We start from the raw sequence: 20,484 nt of genomic DNA on the forward strand, positions 1-20,484 counted from the left end.
CATTTCCCTGTATGGCCCCGGAAGGTGACTGGTTAGCCAGAGACGGGTGAGATTCCTCAAGGGAGGAACAACCTAAGACAGGCACAGTCGCAGGGGGGCCATCAGGTGAGAAATTGGGGACCAACAGAGGTGAGGCTTAGAACCTCACCCCCCTTGTTTTGAGAGAAATCTTCTGCATCCATGGATGTTTTATTGCCCTTGTCTAGCTTGGATTAACACTTAGTCTACAGGCACACACCTGATCATCTACATTTGCTCTCTAGCAGCACTAAGGTATGTTTTCTACCTTTATCTTGCATCTACCTACCACTTCAGCATTTTATTAAAAATAATAATAATAATAATAATAATAAGGGAGAAATGTGGGATTCACATATAAATCAAGTATAAAAATCAAACGAATATTCATATTTGACCTGATTGTTTATAGTTCATAATGCGTGATCAAAACCGAAAGTTTCTGTGATGACTGCCCTTGTACTGTTCACCATGTAAGAACTTATTCACTATGTAAGAATTTGTTCACCATGTAAGAACTTGTTTGTTATGCTTCAGAAGATTGGAGACTGATGAGAATTAGGCTTGGGGTGGATTAATGATTGTGCATTGAGCATTGAGTCCCCTATACAGAATTTTATTGTTGTTAACAACCATTTGATCAATAAATATGAGAGATGCCATCTCAAAAAAAAAGAAAAAAGACATATGAACCCATATGTTTATTGCAGCACTATTTACAATAGCCAAGATATGGAAGCAACCTAAGTGTCCATCAGTAGATGAGTGGCTAAAGAAGATGTGGTACATATATACAATGGAATACTATTCAGCCATAAGAAATAAATCTTACCATTTGAAACGACATGGATGGAGGTGGAGGATATTATGCTCAGTGAAATAAGCCAGGCAGAGAAAGACAAGTGCCAAATGATTTTCCTCATTTGTGGAGTATAACAACGAAGCAAAACTCAAGCAACAATATAGCAGCAGTGTTAGACTCCAAGAAGGTACTAGGGGTTATCAGTGTGGGAGGGCAGGTGGGGAGGAAGGGAGAAGGAGTTTGAGGGGTATTATGTTTAGTACACATGCTATGAGGGGTTACAGGGAAGACAGTGTAGCACAGTGAAGGCAAATAGTGAATCTGTGGCATCTTACTATATTGATGGACAGTGATTGCAATCGGGTATGGGTGGGGAGTTGATAATATGAGTAAATGTACTAACCACATTGTTTTTTCATGTGAAACCTTCATAAAACCTTAATACAAAATTTTTTTTTTAAAAAGGAGAGACGGTGTGTCTTTCTCCTCATTTTTATTTATTTTTTCCCTGCTGACTGAAATAACAGGCTGAGTAGAACTGGAGGAGCCAGTTAGGTCCAAGGGGTTTGCATTTTAGGGATTAATGGAACCAAGAGTTTGAAGGTGACTGGGCCCCTGATGTTTATATCATCACACCAATTCCAGGTTATTTACCTTTGTACTAAATTCATGTGTGGGAAAAACAAACTTCCATCTTTTTAAAATTTCTGTTATTTTGAGTTTTCGACACTGCCATTTGACTTTAGACATAACACAAAAACATAAAGGACAAAGAAGCAAAGTTAGGGACTAGAGAGTGTCACTATGTGATATTTAGACAGGGTGATTGGGGAAGTACTCTATAAGGAATCAAAAGTTGAGCAGTCCTGAATGCATGAGGAAACGAACCATGTGGGTGGCGGGGAGGCATTTTCCAGAAAGCAGGAAATAGTAAAAACAAAGCCTAGAAATGGGAACATGCTTCTCTGTTCAAAGACCAGCAAGGAAGTCAACATGCCCTACCTTCCTAATCTCTTATCTTGTCATTCTCCCAAACAGAATTCCTTGCCTCCAGACCTTGTGGTGATTGGTCAGCTTTGTAGGCACTGTTTTCTATAGGGTCTCTACAAAAACTGTGACCTAGTCATGAGTCTAAGCTTTTACTCAGAGAGCTTCATGCCTAAACTTCTAACACCTATTTCAAAATGCTCCCTTATGTCACAATTCAAATATTCCCCATTTTTCTGAACCTAAATTCTCACTTAAGAGACATGCTTAAGGGATGTCTCTATTGACCCACGCCACATTGCTTGTTTCCTTCTTGAATCCATAGATATTATTGTCTATAGTTTCATTTTAATTGCTAATAATCTATCATTCTGTTCTAATTCATTTACGTGCCTCTTGCCAGCTCAGTTAAGATGTAGCATAATAGCTACATCTTAAAAAGTTTTAAAAATCTCTTTTGGCTTCTATCTCTTCAAACAGTAGTTACAACATAAAAACTTTGTTCATTCAACCATCTCACAAACTAGAAACACAATGGACAGAACCTAATCTTTCTCTGTCCTCCCTTAGCCAGGAAGATATGAGTAGCTGAAGTATTTGTGCTATATATAGCCAGTTGATGTCAGCTGGATGCCAGTCTCTTCAGAAAGGCTCAGTCCCCAGTCTGAGTCAGAGCTAGGGACCATGCCGTCCCAGGCTCAAGGGTAAAAACCATCGGGCCCAAGTGCCATCCATATTCCATCTCCAGTCTTCCCTCCACAAACTGGGATTCATCCCTGCTGAAAAGCACAGTCTAAGAGCAAGGTGAGTAAATGTTTTATTAGTCAGTTGACCAAGGAGGTTCAGAGTTGTGACTCACAGATGGGCATTCTTTACTTTAACAGATAGCTGTTCATGCCAGTATTAAAATGCCACACCAGAGTCCTAGTTTAATCTGGTATCCCTTTTTCATTCCTACAGTTTGCTGGAATTGATGTATTGTGATGCTGGTACAAATAAAGGCCAGTGAGGGAACAATGACAGATTAAAATAAACGGTGGAAAAGAGATGAGGGGGTAGGGGGTATGTGGGGAGACACCAGCTCTTTCATTGCTTCTCATCGATGATCATTGTACTAGTGTATAGATAAGACTGGGCCTGAAACTCTGAGTACCACCCTCTGTTCACTGTGACATTGCCTGTCAATGAATAACATGCTCTGTTGCCAGACAAGGAATGCATATTGAAGTCTTTCAATATAAATTCTTAATAAAGAACAAAGATGCTCTCTTTCATAAGGATGATTATAAAACACTCCAAATGAGTATCTTTATATTGCCTCAGTAATGCTCCTTTATTTTTTACAGGGAACAAAAAGCCATGCTTTCACATAATACCATGGTGAAGCAGAAAAAACAGCAAACATCAGCCATCATGAAGGAGATCCATGGAAATGGTATCAATAAAAATCCTTTGTAGCATTAATATAGCTAGCACTAATGTAGATTCCTTCCTGATGTTTTTTAATAGTCTATAGTTCACTTTCTTTAAATTCTTCCTTTTCTGTCATAGGAAACCTGGAGCTCTAGGGGTCTAGAAAAGCCTATGGTAACTAATCCTTTTGTAGTCATCCTTTCTCGTTTGAAAGCTATTTTCAGAAGAACAACTGCTGTAAAGGAATGAAACAAACTGACAGCTGATGTACATTCTGCTTGGCTTGCCTTTCACATTTCACATTATAAGTTAATATCACCCTCAATCCTTTTTTTTGGACAGGTCTCATATTTGTGTTCATCATCCATTCCACAGAGCATATCTTTATTTCTCTTACATTATATTATATAAATCATTCAAAATATAGTCTATCATTTTTTTGTAAAAGGTGTTACTTAAGTTGGAATTCATATTCACTGTGAATTTCTTTAACCCTGAAAATTGTCTCCAATTGTTTAACGAAGATATTTGTGTGGAAATCTACTTTTATTCATAATTGCTAGGAAAATATAAAGTTCTTGTTTCAAAGTCTACAACTCAAAACTTTTAATATAAATTAGATGGAAGATGATATTCCACTCTTTCCTTTTAAGTTCTAGCAAATAACTCTAGAAAGCAATGGCTTATGCATTGCGTTTTGTTATAGAGGAAATTCAACTTTGTTCATGAGCAAAGGATAGCATCAATGTTAAAAGTGGGTAAATAGAACATCCAGATCCTTTCAAGGGTTGATTTGAGCCACTCCAGACATAATAGTGGAGTTTTCGTGATACTTCCTTACTTCCCCTCCATTGACAAGGAATGTAACCTTTCACCTGAAAAATACTGATACCTAGAGGCAAGAGATCTGGTGGGGGTACCTGGGAACAGGGATAAGTATAGTATTTTCACATTCCACCTTTCATAAAGCAAGCTCAGTAGAACCAAAGATTATTCTAGATGCTCCCCATACAATGTAGTCACATCTAAGACGTCCTGTTGTTGAGTTTTGTTTCTTATTTACTGCAATATAAAACCAACTACTGGATTCAACTTAGTTCCCATGTTTTACTATGATGTCAAATTAGCTTGGAATAAAGTGAGAATAATTCTGAATCAGATCCTAGAATTGAATTTGTACCAATCCAAAGCTTGAAAATCCATGCTTCTTTTAACTGTTTTTATGTTACAATTCTCATGAGTTTATTTGATATAAGATTCATACTAAAAACCCAGTATCTCTAGTGCTTCTTTGTATTTCCTGCTTCAGGTAGTTTACTTGAAACTGTCTTTATAGTTTTCCTAATCAATAAGGCAAAAATCAGATGGTCGCTTGAGTTTGAGACTAAATTATTTACCTTAAAACTAGATTTGAGAGATTATCATTTTTTAATTGCAGCATAATTATAAATCAATTGATCCATTTAATGCATTCCCACTTTAAATCATGTGTTGGATTCTTCTCTATGTTATTCCTGACATAGACCTACAGGTTAAGAGTATCTTTTTTTTTTCTTGTAACATAACTTCTATGTTTATGAAATATAAAGAAAAATATAATTACATCTCAGAGTGAGGAAAAAACCCTCAAAACTACTGTCTCACCACCACTAGGTCCTGACCACATAAAGTCTGCTGAGACCTTCCTCCTCAGTCACGGGTAGATTTCTAGTCCCCCTTAAAGTGGAGTCACATGCTCTGCCTTTGTTTGGAGGTCAAGAATTCCAGATAATGCAGGGATCATCACAGACTCTTAACTCAGCTCAGATAAAATAGCCACAGTAACTATGAAGCAGCTTCAAAAATTTCCCTTATTTCCTCTGACACCTTCTGTGGAACTTAAGTATTTGCATACAAGATGGTGTTTAGAGATCTGGAGCTAGGGAACTATCATATTTTCTAAGGATGCAGAAATGAGATATGGACTGCAGGAAAACCTTGTTGAGAATAATCCTCCAAACTTTTACACATTTTATACAGCTGGATAATTTATGATACAGCACACTAAACAAATCAAGTTTGGATTGAGTTGTCCTTTAGAAAAAGGAACAGAGAAGGATGCTTTGTTTTCAAAGCCCTTCTCCCACCTCCTTCTCCCCTTGTGCATCAGGATTATTTTTTGTAGTATTATAACTGGTTTATTTTTTATATCACTTTTCAAATACATTTAGCCTGGAGGAGAATGAAGTATGACAATGAGACAGCAAAACTAATTGTCTTCTAAACATGACCTGGAGTTCAGTCCAGTTCTTGCTGTGGGGAGAAAGGTTACAGCTGGTGAGTCCTTGAAATCAATCAGTAGGAAAACATAAGAATTTTTTAAAAGGGAGAATTTTACATCAGCTCACTCATTCCATCTGAAGGAGAAACAACCACAAAAGAGTTACTGAGAAATCCTACCCATATAGACTAAAGTAATAGAACTGGGTAGAATGAGTAAAAAAGGTAGATAACTACTAGCCTCTACTAACTACACCCAAAATAGTTACTCATTATGGATTCATTATGTTTGGTGTCAAATTATGTACCAAAAGCACATATACCACATTTCCAACAAATAATAAAAAGTATCCCCTAATACTAAGGCTACATACTTTCAGACTTACCATTCTTATCATTATATCATATCTACTGCTGATGGTAGTAGTTGTCTTGTGTTACTATTCTGATACAAAACCTCTATGCCTTATACTGAAGTATCAGAGCTATGTTGCTACCATCTCATAAACGTTATTCTAAAAGTCAGAAACAAACTAAAAAATATTTTGCCATTTTCTGTGCATGAATTACTTGTGGGGGCAAGAAAAGATGTTTATAATAATTTCTTGCCCACCAGCTCTGTACTATTTACTCCTGAATCTGTACATGTTGTCCAGAGGTAGGCATATTCCTCTCTCACTCAGTAACTCATTTAAGACTTGAATACTGAAGGAAAAGAGGGAGAGAGAGTGAAGCATAAAAGGATAGGAAATAGCAAGTTGACAGAGAAGGAGAAGGAATAAGAATGGAAGAAGGAAAGGCAATCTAGAGCAACTGGTATCTGCCTAGAAATGAGGGGGAAAGGAAGTGGAATTAAAAGAATCAAGAACTGGGAGTACACTTGAACCTTCATCTTAAGCAGACACCGCCGTCAGTTTAAAAGAAACACTTCTGAAATAGGGAAGGGACTGTGTCCCATAAAGCTGCACCCTACAGTTTTCTCACCTGGGCTCTGCAAAGGCTTTTTTGGTATGTGTTTGTTTTTCCCACTCATGAGTAGTGAACAGCTGTTCCCAGAACACAGAAGAGGATGGGAGATTGTTTTTGTGATTTCAGGAAAGGAGTTTAGCTTTGTGGTCTGAAAACAGGAAGCCCGGGCTCTAAATGGAGTGCTGTTGCTGATACAACACCAGACGCCCTGGGTTCCAGACCAGACATCAGATTTCTGCCCTGAAAAGAGGGGGTCAGATTTGCTGAAACACTTATTTCCAAAATTCCGTGATTCTAATTTACTGACCTATATGCTGAAGTCAAACATCAGTGTATTTTGTCTCTACTCATAACAAAGGCAATGAAAATACTGACATAAATTGCAAGGGCACTTCGAAAAGTATAGAATACAGAATCTCAAATTTCACATGAAGAATTATGTGAAGACCCTTTTGTTTTTCCTAAGCTTATCCAAACTGCAGTTAATCAAATCATCAATGTCAAAATTAGGACACCAGGAAGGCCTTGAAAACAAAAGATCAAATGTGAAATTTTGAGGAGAAAAATAACTTAACCTAATGCTCCTGTGTACAAGTTTTTAGTTTTCTTTGCTTTACATTTTCACATTAGCATTCTCATAACCCCAAGAAAAAGCAAGTTTTATTTTGAAAACTGGTATGCAGTAATATCTTGTGAATTCCTAGATTTTTCAGAGCATGCCATAGATTTCTAAACCTCTAATAAGGCCCTCCAGAGAAGGAGCAGTAGGGAACTCAGCTAAATTCTAGTTTATACCCAAGTTGAAATTACAGTGTTTAATTCTAGCCACATTGTTCCATCATCCTTGGTCCTCTGTTGTGTTTTCCTCTCTGATATGCTCTAGTTTTACATCCTATAAATAGTACCAGATGATTGGGTCTGTGTAATTCAATTTGTGTAATTCAGTACATCGGTAATCTCATTTTTTAAGTGTTTATAGATTTATACATGTAGTATATGGTAACAGTCCAAGAGTAAATTTTTGAAAACTTTATAAAATAGTCTGAGAACTCAAATCAAGGCAAAAACATATGCAATAGGAAATAAAGACTCCCAGATGGCTTTCAAAATGAACTTTATAATGTAGAGAAAAAATTTAATAAATTTTTATCAATTGTGGACATATTCAAAATCACAGTCTGCACTATTATTATCTTTTATGTAATATGTATATATGTATGTTACATTATGAAATCATGTATATTTTATGGGGTACTATTCAATCCATTTAGGCCTACTGTCTGTAAACAGGCAGAAGGGTCTTGTGCAAAACACAGAAAAAATACCTTGGCTTCAATCAGGTTTCTAAGTAAATCAATAGGACCACCCTGAAGCAGTAAGCCAGTTTCAATTAATTCTCCTCCAGTGGTTTGGAGAACTGCCAGTGAATTATGGAAAACAGTTTTTAAAAACGTTTTATCTTACTACAATTATTTGTGAGTATCTTTACAAACTACAAATTGGATTCACTGATCTAACTAAATATGTAACTTTGTCAGGATCAAAATTTCAAATTAGAAATACAGAGCTACATGTGCAAAAACATAAATCTTTGTTGACTAAATTTCAGAAAGTTAACCTATGAAATAAATGTGAAAAAAGAAATGTTTCCTTTTGGAGGAATTTAGGTCCAGTGTCTGCTTATAAGACTACACATTGACATATGATTTGAAAAAGCAACTGATCACATTTTCAAACATCATTGACATTCACCCAGTAAAATGTAATTTTACATTTAGTTTCTCATACTCATAGGTAGTGTGGCTCCAAAGTATGAAAAGTGTGAGGAAAGTAGATTCAAAAATAGAAATATTTAAAGTTTCAATGTAAGATTTTAAATCTTAATTTAACTGCAAAAATATTGTACATGTGAGGACACTACTGAAAAAAATTATTGGTAACAATTAATATTTCTAGTAGATCAAAAATTGTGGGTTTTTTGTGGAAATTAACATATTCAAAACAGTAAAGTTATATGTCTGTATCTTTTTGCAGATGTCTAATTATTCAAAATTAACAGCTGATTTCCTTGAAATATAACATCAAAGATTAAGTTTCATAGAATCTTTAAAGAATAAATGGAAAATTCTGGACACGATAAATGATGTCAATAGGAAAGTATGCCTAACAATATTATTTTCAATAGATGAGGTAATGCCATGAAGACAACCTTGTAATCCCTCAGGGCAAGAATATGTGTTCTAAATAAGTTATATCATTTATCAGGCATCCAGGTTAAACACACTGTAAAGACCCTGAGCCGGAGTTTTCAATAAAGAGCAGAGAACAGCTGAACTTGGATCCTCAGTGCTTAGCTGACAGCCTTCTTCACTCTGAAAGTTTAAGTAATGAGAGTGAGTGTTCATAAGTTAGATTCCCTGACTCACACGTGGCCTGGAGCTCCTGCTCTAGGTACATCATAAATTTAACTATTGGAAGGGGAGGGAAGCAAACTTTGCAGAATTTACTTTGACTTTTGTTGTTTGTTTATACAAAATATGTTGACTTAACACATTCCTGTATCTAATAAGTAATATGCTGGTAAATATTTAACAATGGGTTCTTTTGGGGGAAAAATTCCTTGGTTTGTAGAGTTTGCCAACTTCTGTGGTATGAATACACCCACCATGGCCAATTTCAAGCTACCATCAAGGAGACACTGCAGAGATGGGAAGGGATGTATAGTAATATAACATTGTATAGTATTTTCACCATACAGTTAAGAAAGTATGTGTCAAGAATATAAATAATAGCAAGAAGTAGTAAAAGATTTAGAAAGGACACTTATTGAGTACTTGTTTGGTTTTAATATAATTTATCTAATTATATTTATATAATTTAAAAATGACTGTGTTCAGCGAGTTTACCTACTAGCTCACAGAATTCCTGAAAATTGATCAGTCGACTCCAGTGAGCCAGTACAAGTCTGCTCCAGCACTGACTTAATTACTGCTGTAAAATATCCTCGTTTGTTTTGTTCTGTTCCTCCTATTCCTCTTCCATGGGCTATTTCTGCCATTCCTAGGGACTGTGAAACAGGTGGGTTTTTTCTTTTTTTCATACTAGAGAACAGACAGAGCTGTTCTGCATTGCATCAGAAAGGGCTATGAAATTTTAGAGAAATTTTTAATAGGCTTTATTTTTTAGAGAAATTTTAGGTTTACAGGAACAAGGAACATTGAGCAGAAATTCATGTTCCCATATATTCCTCCTCCTCCCTACACAGTTTCCCCTATTATTAGCATCTTGCATTAGTGTGATATACTTGTTATTGATGAACTGATATTGATACACCATTAACTGAAGTTGGTAGTTTAAATTAGGCTTCACTCTTTGTGTTACACTGTTCTATGAATTTTCACAGATGCGTAATGCCTATCTGCCATTACAGTAGCATACAGAAGAGTATTATGCTCTAAAAGTCCCCTGTGCCCCACCTTTTCATCCCTACTTCCTCCCTGCCAAGCCCATGGTGACTATAGATCCTTTTACTAACTTCTATAGTTTTGTCTTGTCCAGAATGCCATGCGTTTCGAATTATACAGTATGTAGTGTTTACAGACTGGCATCTTTCACTTAGCAAGACACACTTGTGGATGGTTCATGTCTTCTCATGGTTTGATAGATCTTAAAAGTTTTTATTTTGAGGTAAATGTAGTTCACATGCAATTGTAACGAATAATACAGAGCTATCCTATGAATCTTTTCCCAGTTTCCCCAGATATAACATCTTAAAAAACTACAGTACAGTATCACATCTAAATACTGACTTTGATACAGTCAAGAGAGTCCTGCCAATCACTGGTCTTCTCTCCATTTCTATATATATATTTTTTTTGTTTCAAGAATGCTATATAAATAGAATCAAACAGTATGGAACCTTTGGTGATTGGCTTTTTTTACTCAGTATAATTCTCAGGAGATACATCCAGGTATTGTGTTTCAAAAGATTATTCCTTTTTATTGCTGAGTACCATGGTATGGATGGACCACAGTGCTTTTAACCATTGACCCAGTGAAGTACAGCTGGGTTGTTTCTGTTTACTTGTTTAATTAAGAATAATGCTGCTATGAACATTTCTATAAAGGTTTTTGTGAGAACATAACGTTTCATTATCCTGGGATAAATGCCCAGAATTGTTAATACTTCTATGTTCTGTTTTTAACAGAACCCACTAAACTATTCCCCAGAGTGGTTGTACCATTTTACATTTCCAACAGCAATATATGTGTGATGCAGTTTCTCTACATCCTCCCCAAGCATTAGGTGTTGTCACTATTTTTCACTGCAGCTATTCTGATACATGCATAGTGATACCTCACTGGGGTTTAAATTTGCATTTCCCTAATGACTAATGATGTTGAATTCATTTTTTCATATGCTAATTTACCATCTGTATACCCTCTTTGGTGAAACGTCTCCTCATGTCTTTTTCCTCTGTTCTAATTGGACTGTTGGCCTTTTTACTGGTGAGTTTTGGGAGTTCTTTATATATCCTAACCTGTTGTCACATGTATTTTGAAAATATTGTTTCCCACTTAGCAGCTTGTCTCTTCATTCTCTTAAAGGAATCTTTGTCAGATCAAAAGTTTTTAATTTTGATGAAGTCCATTCCATCATTTTTTTCCTCTTATGGAATGTGCTTTTGGTGTCAAGTTTAACAATATTTTGCCGAGCCTTGAATCCCAAAGGTGTGATCACGAGATATTCTTACACCTAGCCTATTGACATGGTGAAATACACTGATTTTTGATAACTGAACGAGACTTGTATCCCTGCAATAAACCCTACTTGTTCATGGTATAGAATTCTTTTTATATATTGTTGAGTTCTATTTACTAATATTTTGTTGGGATTTTTGCTTCTGTATGCATGAGGGATATTGGTCTGTAGCTTTCTTTTTCTGCGTGTTGTTTTTGGTTTTGGTATCAGTGCAAAATTAGCTTAATAAATGAATTGGGCATTGTTCTCTCATCTTTTATTTTCAGGTAAAGATTATGTAGCATTAGTGATAATTCTTCTTTAAATGTTTGGTAGGATTCTCCAGTGAAACCATCTACGTCTGAGATTTCTTTTTTGGGTGATTTTAAAATTATAAATTCAATTGCCTTATAGTTATAGGATTAATCAAATTATCTATTTTCTATTGGGTGAGATGTAATGCTTTGTGCTTTTCAAGGAATTGGCCAATTTTTTTCTGTTTTCAAATATATCTGAATTTATGCAGAAGAGTTTTTCATAGTGTTCTGTTACTATCCACTGGCCATCCATTTGCAGTGTCTGGAATGATGTCACTTGTTTTGTTACTGATATTGGTAGTTTGTGTCTTCTACATTTCTATGTCAGTCTGGCTAGAGGTCTGTCATTTTCATTGATCTTTTGGAAAACCAACTACATACTTAACTGATTTTCCCGATTGTTTTTCTTTTAAATTTCTGCTCTTATCTTTATTATTTTCCTTCCTCTGCTTACACTGGGTTTATTTTGCTTTTCTTTTTCTAGGTTTATGAGAAGGAAGCTTAGATTATTGGTTTGAGACTTTTTCTCTTTTTTTCAATGCATACATTTAGTGCTATGTCTTTCTCAGTACTGTATTATTTGTGTCCCATAAATTTTGACATGCTTTGTTATTTTCAGTCAGTTCAATACTTTTATTTCCCTAGACATTTCTTTGACTCATGGATTATTTAGAAGTATATTGCTTAATTTCCATATGTTTGGAGATTTTTCCAGTTATCTTTCTGTTACTGATATTTCAGTGTGATTCCACTGTGATCAGAGATCATACTCTGTATAATTTTAACTCTTTTAAATTCATTGAAGCTTATTTTATGGTCTAGGATATGGTCAATTTTGGTATACATATTCCATGGAGAATTTGAAAAGACTGCATTCTCTTGTTCAGTAGACTATTAGATCCTACTGGTTGATGGTATTGCTGAGTTCTTCTATATCCTTGCTGATTTTCTATCTGTTATTCTACCACTTGTTGAGAGAGGGATGTTGAAGTCCATAACTGTAATTGTGAATTTGTCTATTTCTCCTTTTAGTTCTACCAGTTTTTGCCCCGTTTGCACCTGTTTTTTGCTACATACACATTTAGGATTTCTACATTTTCATGGTGGATTGATACTTTAATAGTTATATAATGTCCTTCTCTGTCTCTGATAATTTTCTTTGCTCTGAAGTTCAATGTATCTGATATTAATATAACCACTCCTGCTTTCAACTGATTAATATTTGCTTGATGTATCTTTTTCCATCCTGTTACTTGCCTATACTGTTCAACTCACTTATTTGAAATTAGTTTCTTATAGACAGTGTATAGGTGGGTCACGTTTTCCAATTCAATCTTCTAGTCTTCATCCTTTAATTGGTGTATTTAGAGCATTTATATTTAATGTCATTATTGATGTATTAGAGCTTAAGTCTATATTTTTATTTTTTGTTTTCTGTTTTTGTTTTATTGTCTCTGTTCATTTCTGTTTTCTCTCTTCTTTCCCATGGGATTACTTGGACATTAAGTATAATATAAATATTATATTGTATATGCATAACTTATCAAAGTCTACTAATGTAATTTTATCAGTTCAAGTATTAATATAGAAACCTACTTACCTTCATGTCCATTTATCCTCCTGTTTATAATTGTCTTATCTATTTTGTCTACATAAATTATAATTACCTCAGTGAGTGTTACAATTTTTGCTTCTACTATCAAATATAATTTTAAAAATTCAAAAAGGGAAGCATACTGTATTTACCCACGTTTGCTTACTGTATTTTGTTGCTATTGTTCTTGATGTTTCAAGTTTCCTTCTTTCATTGTTTCCCTTATGTTTAAAGAAATTCCTTTAGCTATTTGCTATGGTCTGAATGTTTGTACCCCCACCAAGCCCCCCAATTTATATATTAAAATCCTAAAGCCTCTGTGACCGTATTAGGAGATGGGGCCATTGGCCGGTGATTAGGTCATGAGGGTGGAGCCCTCATGAATGAGATTAATAACCCTTATAAAAAAGGTCAAGTGAGCTACCTTGCCTTTTCCACCATATGAGAATACAATGAGAGGTCAATGGTCTGTAACCAAGAAAAGGGTCTTTACCAGAACCCAAACAAGCTAGCACCCAGATGTGAGTTCTAACCTCCAGAACTGTGAGAAAATTTTCTGTTATTTATAAGCCACCAGTCTTTGGTATTTTGTTATAGTAGCCCAAGGTGTTCTTTTAGGGTAGGTGTCCAGGCAATAAAATCTAGTTTTCTGAAGGTGTCTTAATTTCCCCTTTATTTCTTCCTTTTTTTTAATTTTTAATTTTTTTTATTTTGGTTTCATTAATGTACAATTACATGAGAAACATTATGGTTACAAGACTCCCCCCATTATTTCCCCTTTATTTCTAAAAGGTATTTTCACTGGGTATAAGATTCTGGATTGACAATTATTTTCTTTCAGCACCTTTGTGCCACTTCCTTCTGGCTTTCATGGTTTCTGATTAGAAGTTCACTGTCATTTTCTTTTTTTTTCTCCTTACAGGTAAGTTGTCATTTTTCTCTGGCTGTTTTCAAGGTTTTTTCTGTCTTTAGTTTTTTTAAGTTTTTTGATATGTTTTGTGGATTTCTAAAGATTAATCTTATTAGGAAGTTCTTAGCTTCTTGAATCTGTAGGCTGATGTCTTGCCAAATCTGAGAGGTTTTCAGCCATTATTTATTTGAGTACTTTTCTAGCCCCATCCTCCTCCCCTCCTGGGACTTAACTGATTTTTTGTTCTGGTCCCACTAATCCCTAAAAATTTATTCACTTTCTTTCCAGTTGATTTTTTTTTGTTGTTGTTGTTCTTATTGGGTTATTTCTATTGTTTTATTTCCAAGTTCACTGATTTCTTCCTTTTTCCCCACCATTCTGCTATTGAATCCATCCACTGAACTTTTTGCTTTGGTTATTGTATTTTCAGCTCTAAAGTTCCTATTTGGTTCTTTACATTTTGTATTTCTCTGCTACAACTTTTATATCTTTGCTAAAGCCTTCTTTTTTATTTATTTGTTTCCAGGTGCTTTGTAATGGCTCTTTGAAGCATATTTATCATGGCTACTTCAATATCTTTGTTACAGAATTTTAGTAGCTCCATCATCTCATGTTGGCATATTTTTTCATTCAGTTTGAGATCTTCCTGGTTCTTGGTATGACAAGTGCTTGTTTATTTGGGGCTGGACACTTTCAGATTATGTTCTAAGACTCTTGCTTATTTAAGTCTGCTGTTTCATCTATCATAGTCTGACACTGCTTGAGTAGGAGGAAGAAAATGCCATTTCATCACTGCCAGGTGGAAATAGAAGTGCAGGTTCCCTACATGGCCTCCACTGAAATTGAGGGGAGCCTCTTAGTTACTGCTAGGAGGGAGTGGAAGTTAGAGATTGCCACAGGATCTCCATTGCAGGGAAGGAGAGCTGTTACTGCTGACGGGGATGAAAGTCTTAGCTTCCTTCCTGGCCTCTCACACACCATCCTTATGGGATACTGGGGCACCTCATTACAGCCTCACAAGGTAATATGCTGGCCCCTCTGCTTGGACTCTGTTGATATGGGTGGGGACAAATTTGTTTCAGTGGTATTTGGCTGAAGCAGAGTGGTTATTGTCTAAACGTTTTCTGTCTTTTTAGACTGCTCCTTTCCTGGTCTCTTGTTGAAGATGTTCCTTCCTTCCTTCTTCCTTCCTTCCTTCCTCCTTCCTTCCTTCCTTCCTTCCCTCCCTCCCTTCCTTCCCTCCTTCCTTCCTTCCTTCCTTCTCTCCTTCCATCTGTAGTATTAAGTGTTTCTGGGTTGGTAGCATCTTCAGATCCAAGTCTGGGATATACAAAACTAAAAGACCAAAAGAAAATGCAGAGAATTCACCATCATGTTGTTCCTTGGATCCTGAGGTCCCTAGCTTAGCAGCCTTTTCTCCACTTTTCAGTCTTTTTATTTTTTTTTATTCATAATGCCCAAGATTTTTAGTACTTAGTAGAGGTATACTGAAAAGTATAGCTATTCCAGAAGCAGTTTTGATATTATAATTTTTATAATTAGTGGAACTCCTCTCCATGTAATATCAAAATATGTAAACAAAAAAAATTTTTTCCAAAGCAAAATGGGAAGAAAACTCAGTAAGTAATTCTGTTGTCTTATACCCAGGCACCTCCAAAAGCCTACTTATTTGGGATAATTTGTCATATGACCAAAGAATGTTGTTGAATCCATCAGAATAATTTATTTTACTAATGCCCAAATTTTTCTTCCTGTTCACTTAAAAGCAGTGCACAGTGGCAAAAGAACTCTGTGGGTAACACAGAAATAAATTTTTGATTAAAGAAGCAAGTGGAAGTTTCATCTCTTGGATTTTAGAAAAGTCCTTCAGTAGCAGAAATAGGAAAAAATCATTTACTGAACATCTATACTGAAGGCATAGGGGAATCCAAGAACTAAAACATAAAGAAAATATAAAGCACAAAATATGTAGGACAGAATCAAGTAATTATGATTCAGTGCTATGGTATACAAAATAGGAATGAATAATTATGATTGGAGATTTTAGAGAAGGATTCACAGAAATAACACCTGAACTGGATTGGGAAGGATTTGTTCATTTAATACTTATCATCAGCCTATTTTATGCTAGGCTCCTTGGTGTTGGTTACAGAATGAGTAGTATTTTCACACAGACAGGGAAATGGGGTAGCATGGGTAGTAGGGCAGGCAGTCTAGTAATAGAGACAGTAAAAACTAATAAATAAAAATGTGGGCAGCCAAACAGAGCTTAAGAGAACTATAAACAATGCTGTTTGAAAACTCACTAAATATGGAAAGACTGAATTTTACTAATAGTGTTATTAACCACTTTCATTCACCTTTCTATGTGTCACATACTATTCTAAGTGCTTCATATGAAGCATTTTATTTAATCCTCATATCAACTCTAAGTGGTAGGTCTTATTACTATTAACCCCACCTAGAGATGAGGAAACCGAGATTTAAAAAATATAAGTAACACATCTATGATCATACAGTGAGTCTATGTCTTAGTCACTATACAAGCAGGCAATAAATTTAGAAAGCATTTTAAAATGCTTACTTTGGGGTTTTCATGCACATAAATGTTGTTTTGCAGAATTTGATGGCATGAACCTGGGCAAAAAAGTGAGCATCCCCAGAGACATTATGTTGGAAGAATTATCCCATCTCAGTAACCGTGGTGCCAGGCTATTTAAGATGCGACAAAGAAGATCTGACAAATACACATTTGAAAATTTCCAGTATGAATCTAAAGCACAAATTAATGTAAGTATAACCTAAACATGTGGTATCCAAATAAGTGAGCAGCATTTCTAAATTTATATGTATTACTAGATTCCTAAACAAGATTTTCTTTTTTTTTTAGTTTTTTTTATTAGTTTTATTTTGGTATCATTAATCTACAATTACATGAAGGACATTATGTTTACTAGGCTCCCCCCTTCACCAAGTCCCCCCCACATACCCGTTCACAGTCACTTAAACAAGATTTTCTATGTATTTTCTTTCCATTGATTCTATTAGACTCTTTGTTCATGACGAAGAATAGTTTAGGTGGACAAACAAAAGAAGTACTAAGTATGATATGAATATCTTTTTAGTTCAACAGAGACACTGTAAGCTTGTAGATTTGGCACTGAAGAACTGATCTGTTCTGCTAAAGGAGAGAGAGGGAGTGGAGATTGGTGGTACTGAAAGTTTCCATGGTCTTATCACCAAGTTAAACTTATCACCAGTTAAAAGTTTGGGATGGAAACACTTCCAAAGCACACATTGCTCCACAAAGTAAGTATAAGCATTTTATTGGCTGAATACATCCTGGCACTGAAACATGCCTGGGAACTACAGACACAGTTGATCTCCTCTCAAAGCAATTATTACACATTGTGCAGGGAAGTCTGGTACCTATTAACAACAAAACTAATGTGGACAAAACTCTTTGGACAAAAGTTTTCATTTGCTAAATGTTAATAAACAAATTATTAATTAAATTTTATTTCACATATTGCATTAAGACCATATTCTTTTAAACTGTCATTCAGAGAGATTGTAGAGGAAGAGATTCACAGAAGGAAAACGACTAGCTTTGGAAAATGGCTTTAAAAATAAATATCAGGTGGCGTGAGTAGGGCAGTGGAAATTTCCTCCCAAAATCACAAATATTTTTGAAAATACAACAAATACAACTACACCTAAAAGGGAGACCAGAAGATACAGTACAACAGCCAAGCTACATCTATATCTGTGAGAACTCGGCATCTCGTGAAGGGGGTAAGACACAAGCCGTGGCCCAGCAGGACCCAAGGGCTCCCCCCACCCCAGCTCCTGGCAGGAGGGAAGGAGTTGGAGCGGGGAGGGAATGGGAGCCCAGGACTGCTAAATGACTAGTCTTAGTAATCCACACTGGGAGCACAGACACACATTGCATGGTGTGCTGGATATTAGGGAAATGGAAAAGTAAAATCTGCAAGAGGGTCGCTGCAGGCAGCTCTTCTGGGACAAAAGAAAAGCAAGTGCTTTTTGAAAGTCTTAAAGGGACAGGAACTTCACAGCTGGATGGAATCGTCCCACACACTCAGCCCAGCAGGCTGGGAATTCTGAGGAGCTTAGGCGCCCAAGCCCCCTGGGAGGCAGCGCAGCTCTGAAGCCCCTCACAGAGATAAACAGCCTGCCACTCATTCCCCCTCTGGCGTGGTCCCACCATATCGGCCAAGTGGCCGCACCCACAGCAGCTGCCCAGAGTCTCCTCCCCGCACACATCCACCTAGGACAGACTCAGGTGCTGCCACCAGTGCGCAGCTGCCTGGTGTAGGCAGAGGAAGCCAGAGCTGGGTGCAAAGGGGTGCCGCTCCCAGGAGAGCACACATGGTGTGCCTGCCACTCCCTGGAGGGCTGTGAGTTGCCCTGAGGGCTGCTCCTGGTGTGCAGCAACCGACTCAGGCAGCGGAGAGGGGCAGGGTGACCAGCAAGTAGGAAGGGACTTTGTTCTTTCAGCTGACACATGCGCCACCTGCCAACGACTACCTCTATCACCATGAAAACGCAGAAGAATTTGGTCCAGGCCAGAATTACCCAGACAACACCTGAGAGAGGGCCTGGGGAGACAGATATAACCAATATTCCCGAAAGAGAATACAAAATAAAAGTCATAACCATGCTAATGGACCTGCAGAGAAATATGCAAGAGCTAAAGGATCAAGTTAGGAGGGAGAACACAGAAATCAATCTCTGGAAGGACTTAAGGGTAGACTGGATGAGGTGCAAGAGACCATTAATGGAACAGAAATCAGAGAACAGGAATACAGAGAAGCTGAGGCAGAGAGAGATAAAAGGATCTACAGGAATGAAAGAATATTAAGAGAACCGTGTGACCAATCCAAACAGAACAATATTCACATTATAGGGGTACCAGAAGAAGAAGAGAGAGAAAAAGGGATAGAAAGTGTCTTTGAAGAAATAATTGCTGAAAACTTCCCAAAACTGGGGGAGGAAATAGTCTCTCGGACCATGGAAGCCCACAAATCTCCCAACACAAGGGACCCAAGGAGGACAACACCAAGACATATACTAATTAAAATGGAAAGGATCAAAGACAAGGACAGAATATTAAAGGCAGCCAGAGAGAGAAAAAAGATCACCTAATAAGGAAAACCCATCAGGCTATCATCAGATTTCTCAATAGAAACCTTACAGGCCAGAAGAGAAGAGCATGATATATTTAATGCAATGAAACTGAGGGGCCTTGAACCAAGAATACTGTCTTCAGTACGATTATCATTTAAATATGAAGGAGGGATTAAACAATTCTGAGATAAGCAAAAGTTAAGGGAATTTGCCTCCCAAAAACCACCTCTACAGGATATTATAAAGGAACTGCTCTAGATGGAAGCACTCCTAAGGCTAAATAGATGTCACCAGAGAAAATAAAATCACACCAAAGAAAGCAGACCAACCAAATACTAACTAAAGTAAAATCAACTATTCACCAAAGCAGTCAAGGGAAACACAAAAGAATACAGAATAAAATACGAAACATATAAAGAATGGAGGAGGAGGAATAAGAAGGGAGAAAAATAAAGAATCAACAGACTGTGTTTATAATAGCTTAATAAGCAAGTTAAGTTAGATGGTTAGATAGTAAAGAAGCTACCCTCGAACCTTTGGTAACAATTAATCTAAAGCCTCCAATGGAAATAAGTACGTATCTTTCAATAATCACCCTAAATGTAAATGGACTGAATGCACCAGTTAAAAGACATAGTCACTGAATGGATAAAAATCAAGACCCATCCATATGCTGCCTACAAGAGACTCACTTTAAACCCAAAGACATACACAGACTAAAAGGGAAGGGATGGAAAAAGATATTTCATGCAACTAATAGGGAGAAAAAAGCAGGAGTTGCAGTACTTGTATCACAGAAAATAGACCTCAAAACAAAAAAAGTCAAAAGAGACAAAGAAGGACATTACAGAATGATAAAAGGGTCAATCCAACAAGAATATATAACCATTATAGCGATCTATGCACCCAACACAGCAGCACATACATATGTGAAACAAATACTAACAGAATTAAAAGGGGAAATAGAATGCAATACATTCATTCCAGGTGACTTCAACACTCCACTCACTCCAAAGGAGAGATCCACCAGACAGAAAATAAGTAAGGACACAGAAGCACTGAACAACACACTAGAACAGATGGACCTAACAGACATCTACAGAACTCTACACCTAAAAGCAGCAGGATATATATTCTTCTCAAGTGAACATGGAACTTTTTCCAGAATAGACCACATACTAGACCACAAAAAGAGACTCAGTAAATTCAAGAAGATTCAAATTCTACCAACCAACTTCTCAGACCACAAATGTATAACACTAGAAATAAATTGTAATAAGAAAACAAAAAGGCTCACAAACACATGGAGGCTTAACAACATGCTCC

General features: G+C 36.5%; 1 protein-coding gene across 1 annotated transcript in view; it reads left to right on the forward strand.

The window, feature by feature from the left end:
- Positions 1-2,443: 2,443 nt before the first annotated feature.
- The window catches only part of MYOZ2 (myozenin 2), a 36,529-nt gene continuing 18,488 nt past the window's right edge, over positions 2,444-20,484 (forward strand). Inside the window, exons 1-3 of the mRNA XM_036993082.2 lie at positions 2,444-2,611; positions 3,154-3,242; positions 16,631-16,800. Coding sequence (XP_036848977.1) covers positions 3,167-3,242; positions 16,631-16,800 — 246 coding nt within the window. The 5' untranslated portion in view covers positions 2,444-2,611; positions 3,154-3,166. The remainder of the gene's footprint in view (positions 2,612-3,153; positions 3,243-16,630; positions 16,801-20,484) is intronic.

Source organism: Manis javanica, chromosome 5 (assembly GCF_040802235.1).
Source record: "Manis javanica isolate MJ-LG chromosome 5, MJ_LKY, whole genome shotgun sequence".
Taxonomy (NCBI): domain Eukaryota; kingdom Metazoa; phylum Chordata; class Mammalia; order Pholidota; family Manidae; genus Manis; species Manis javanica.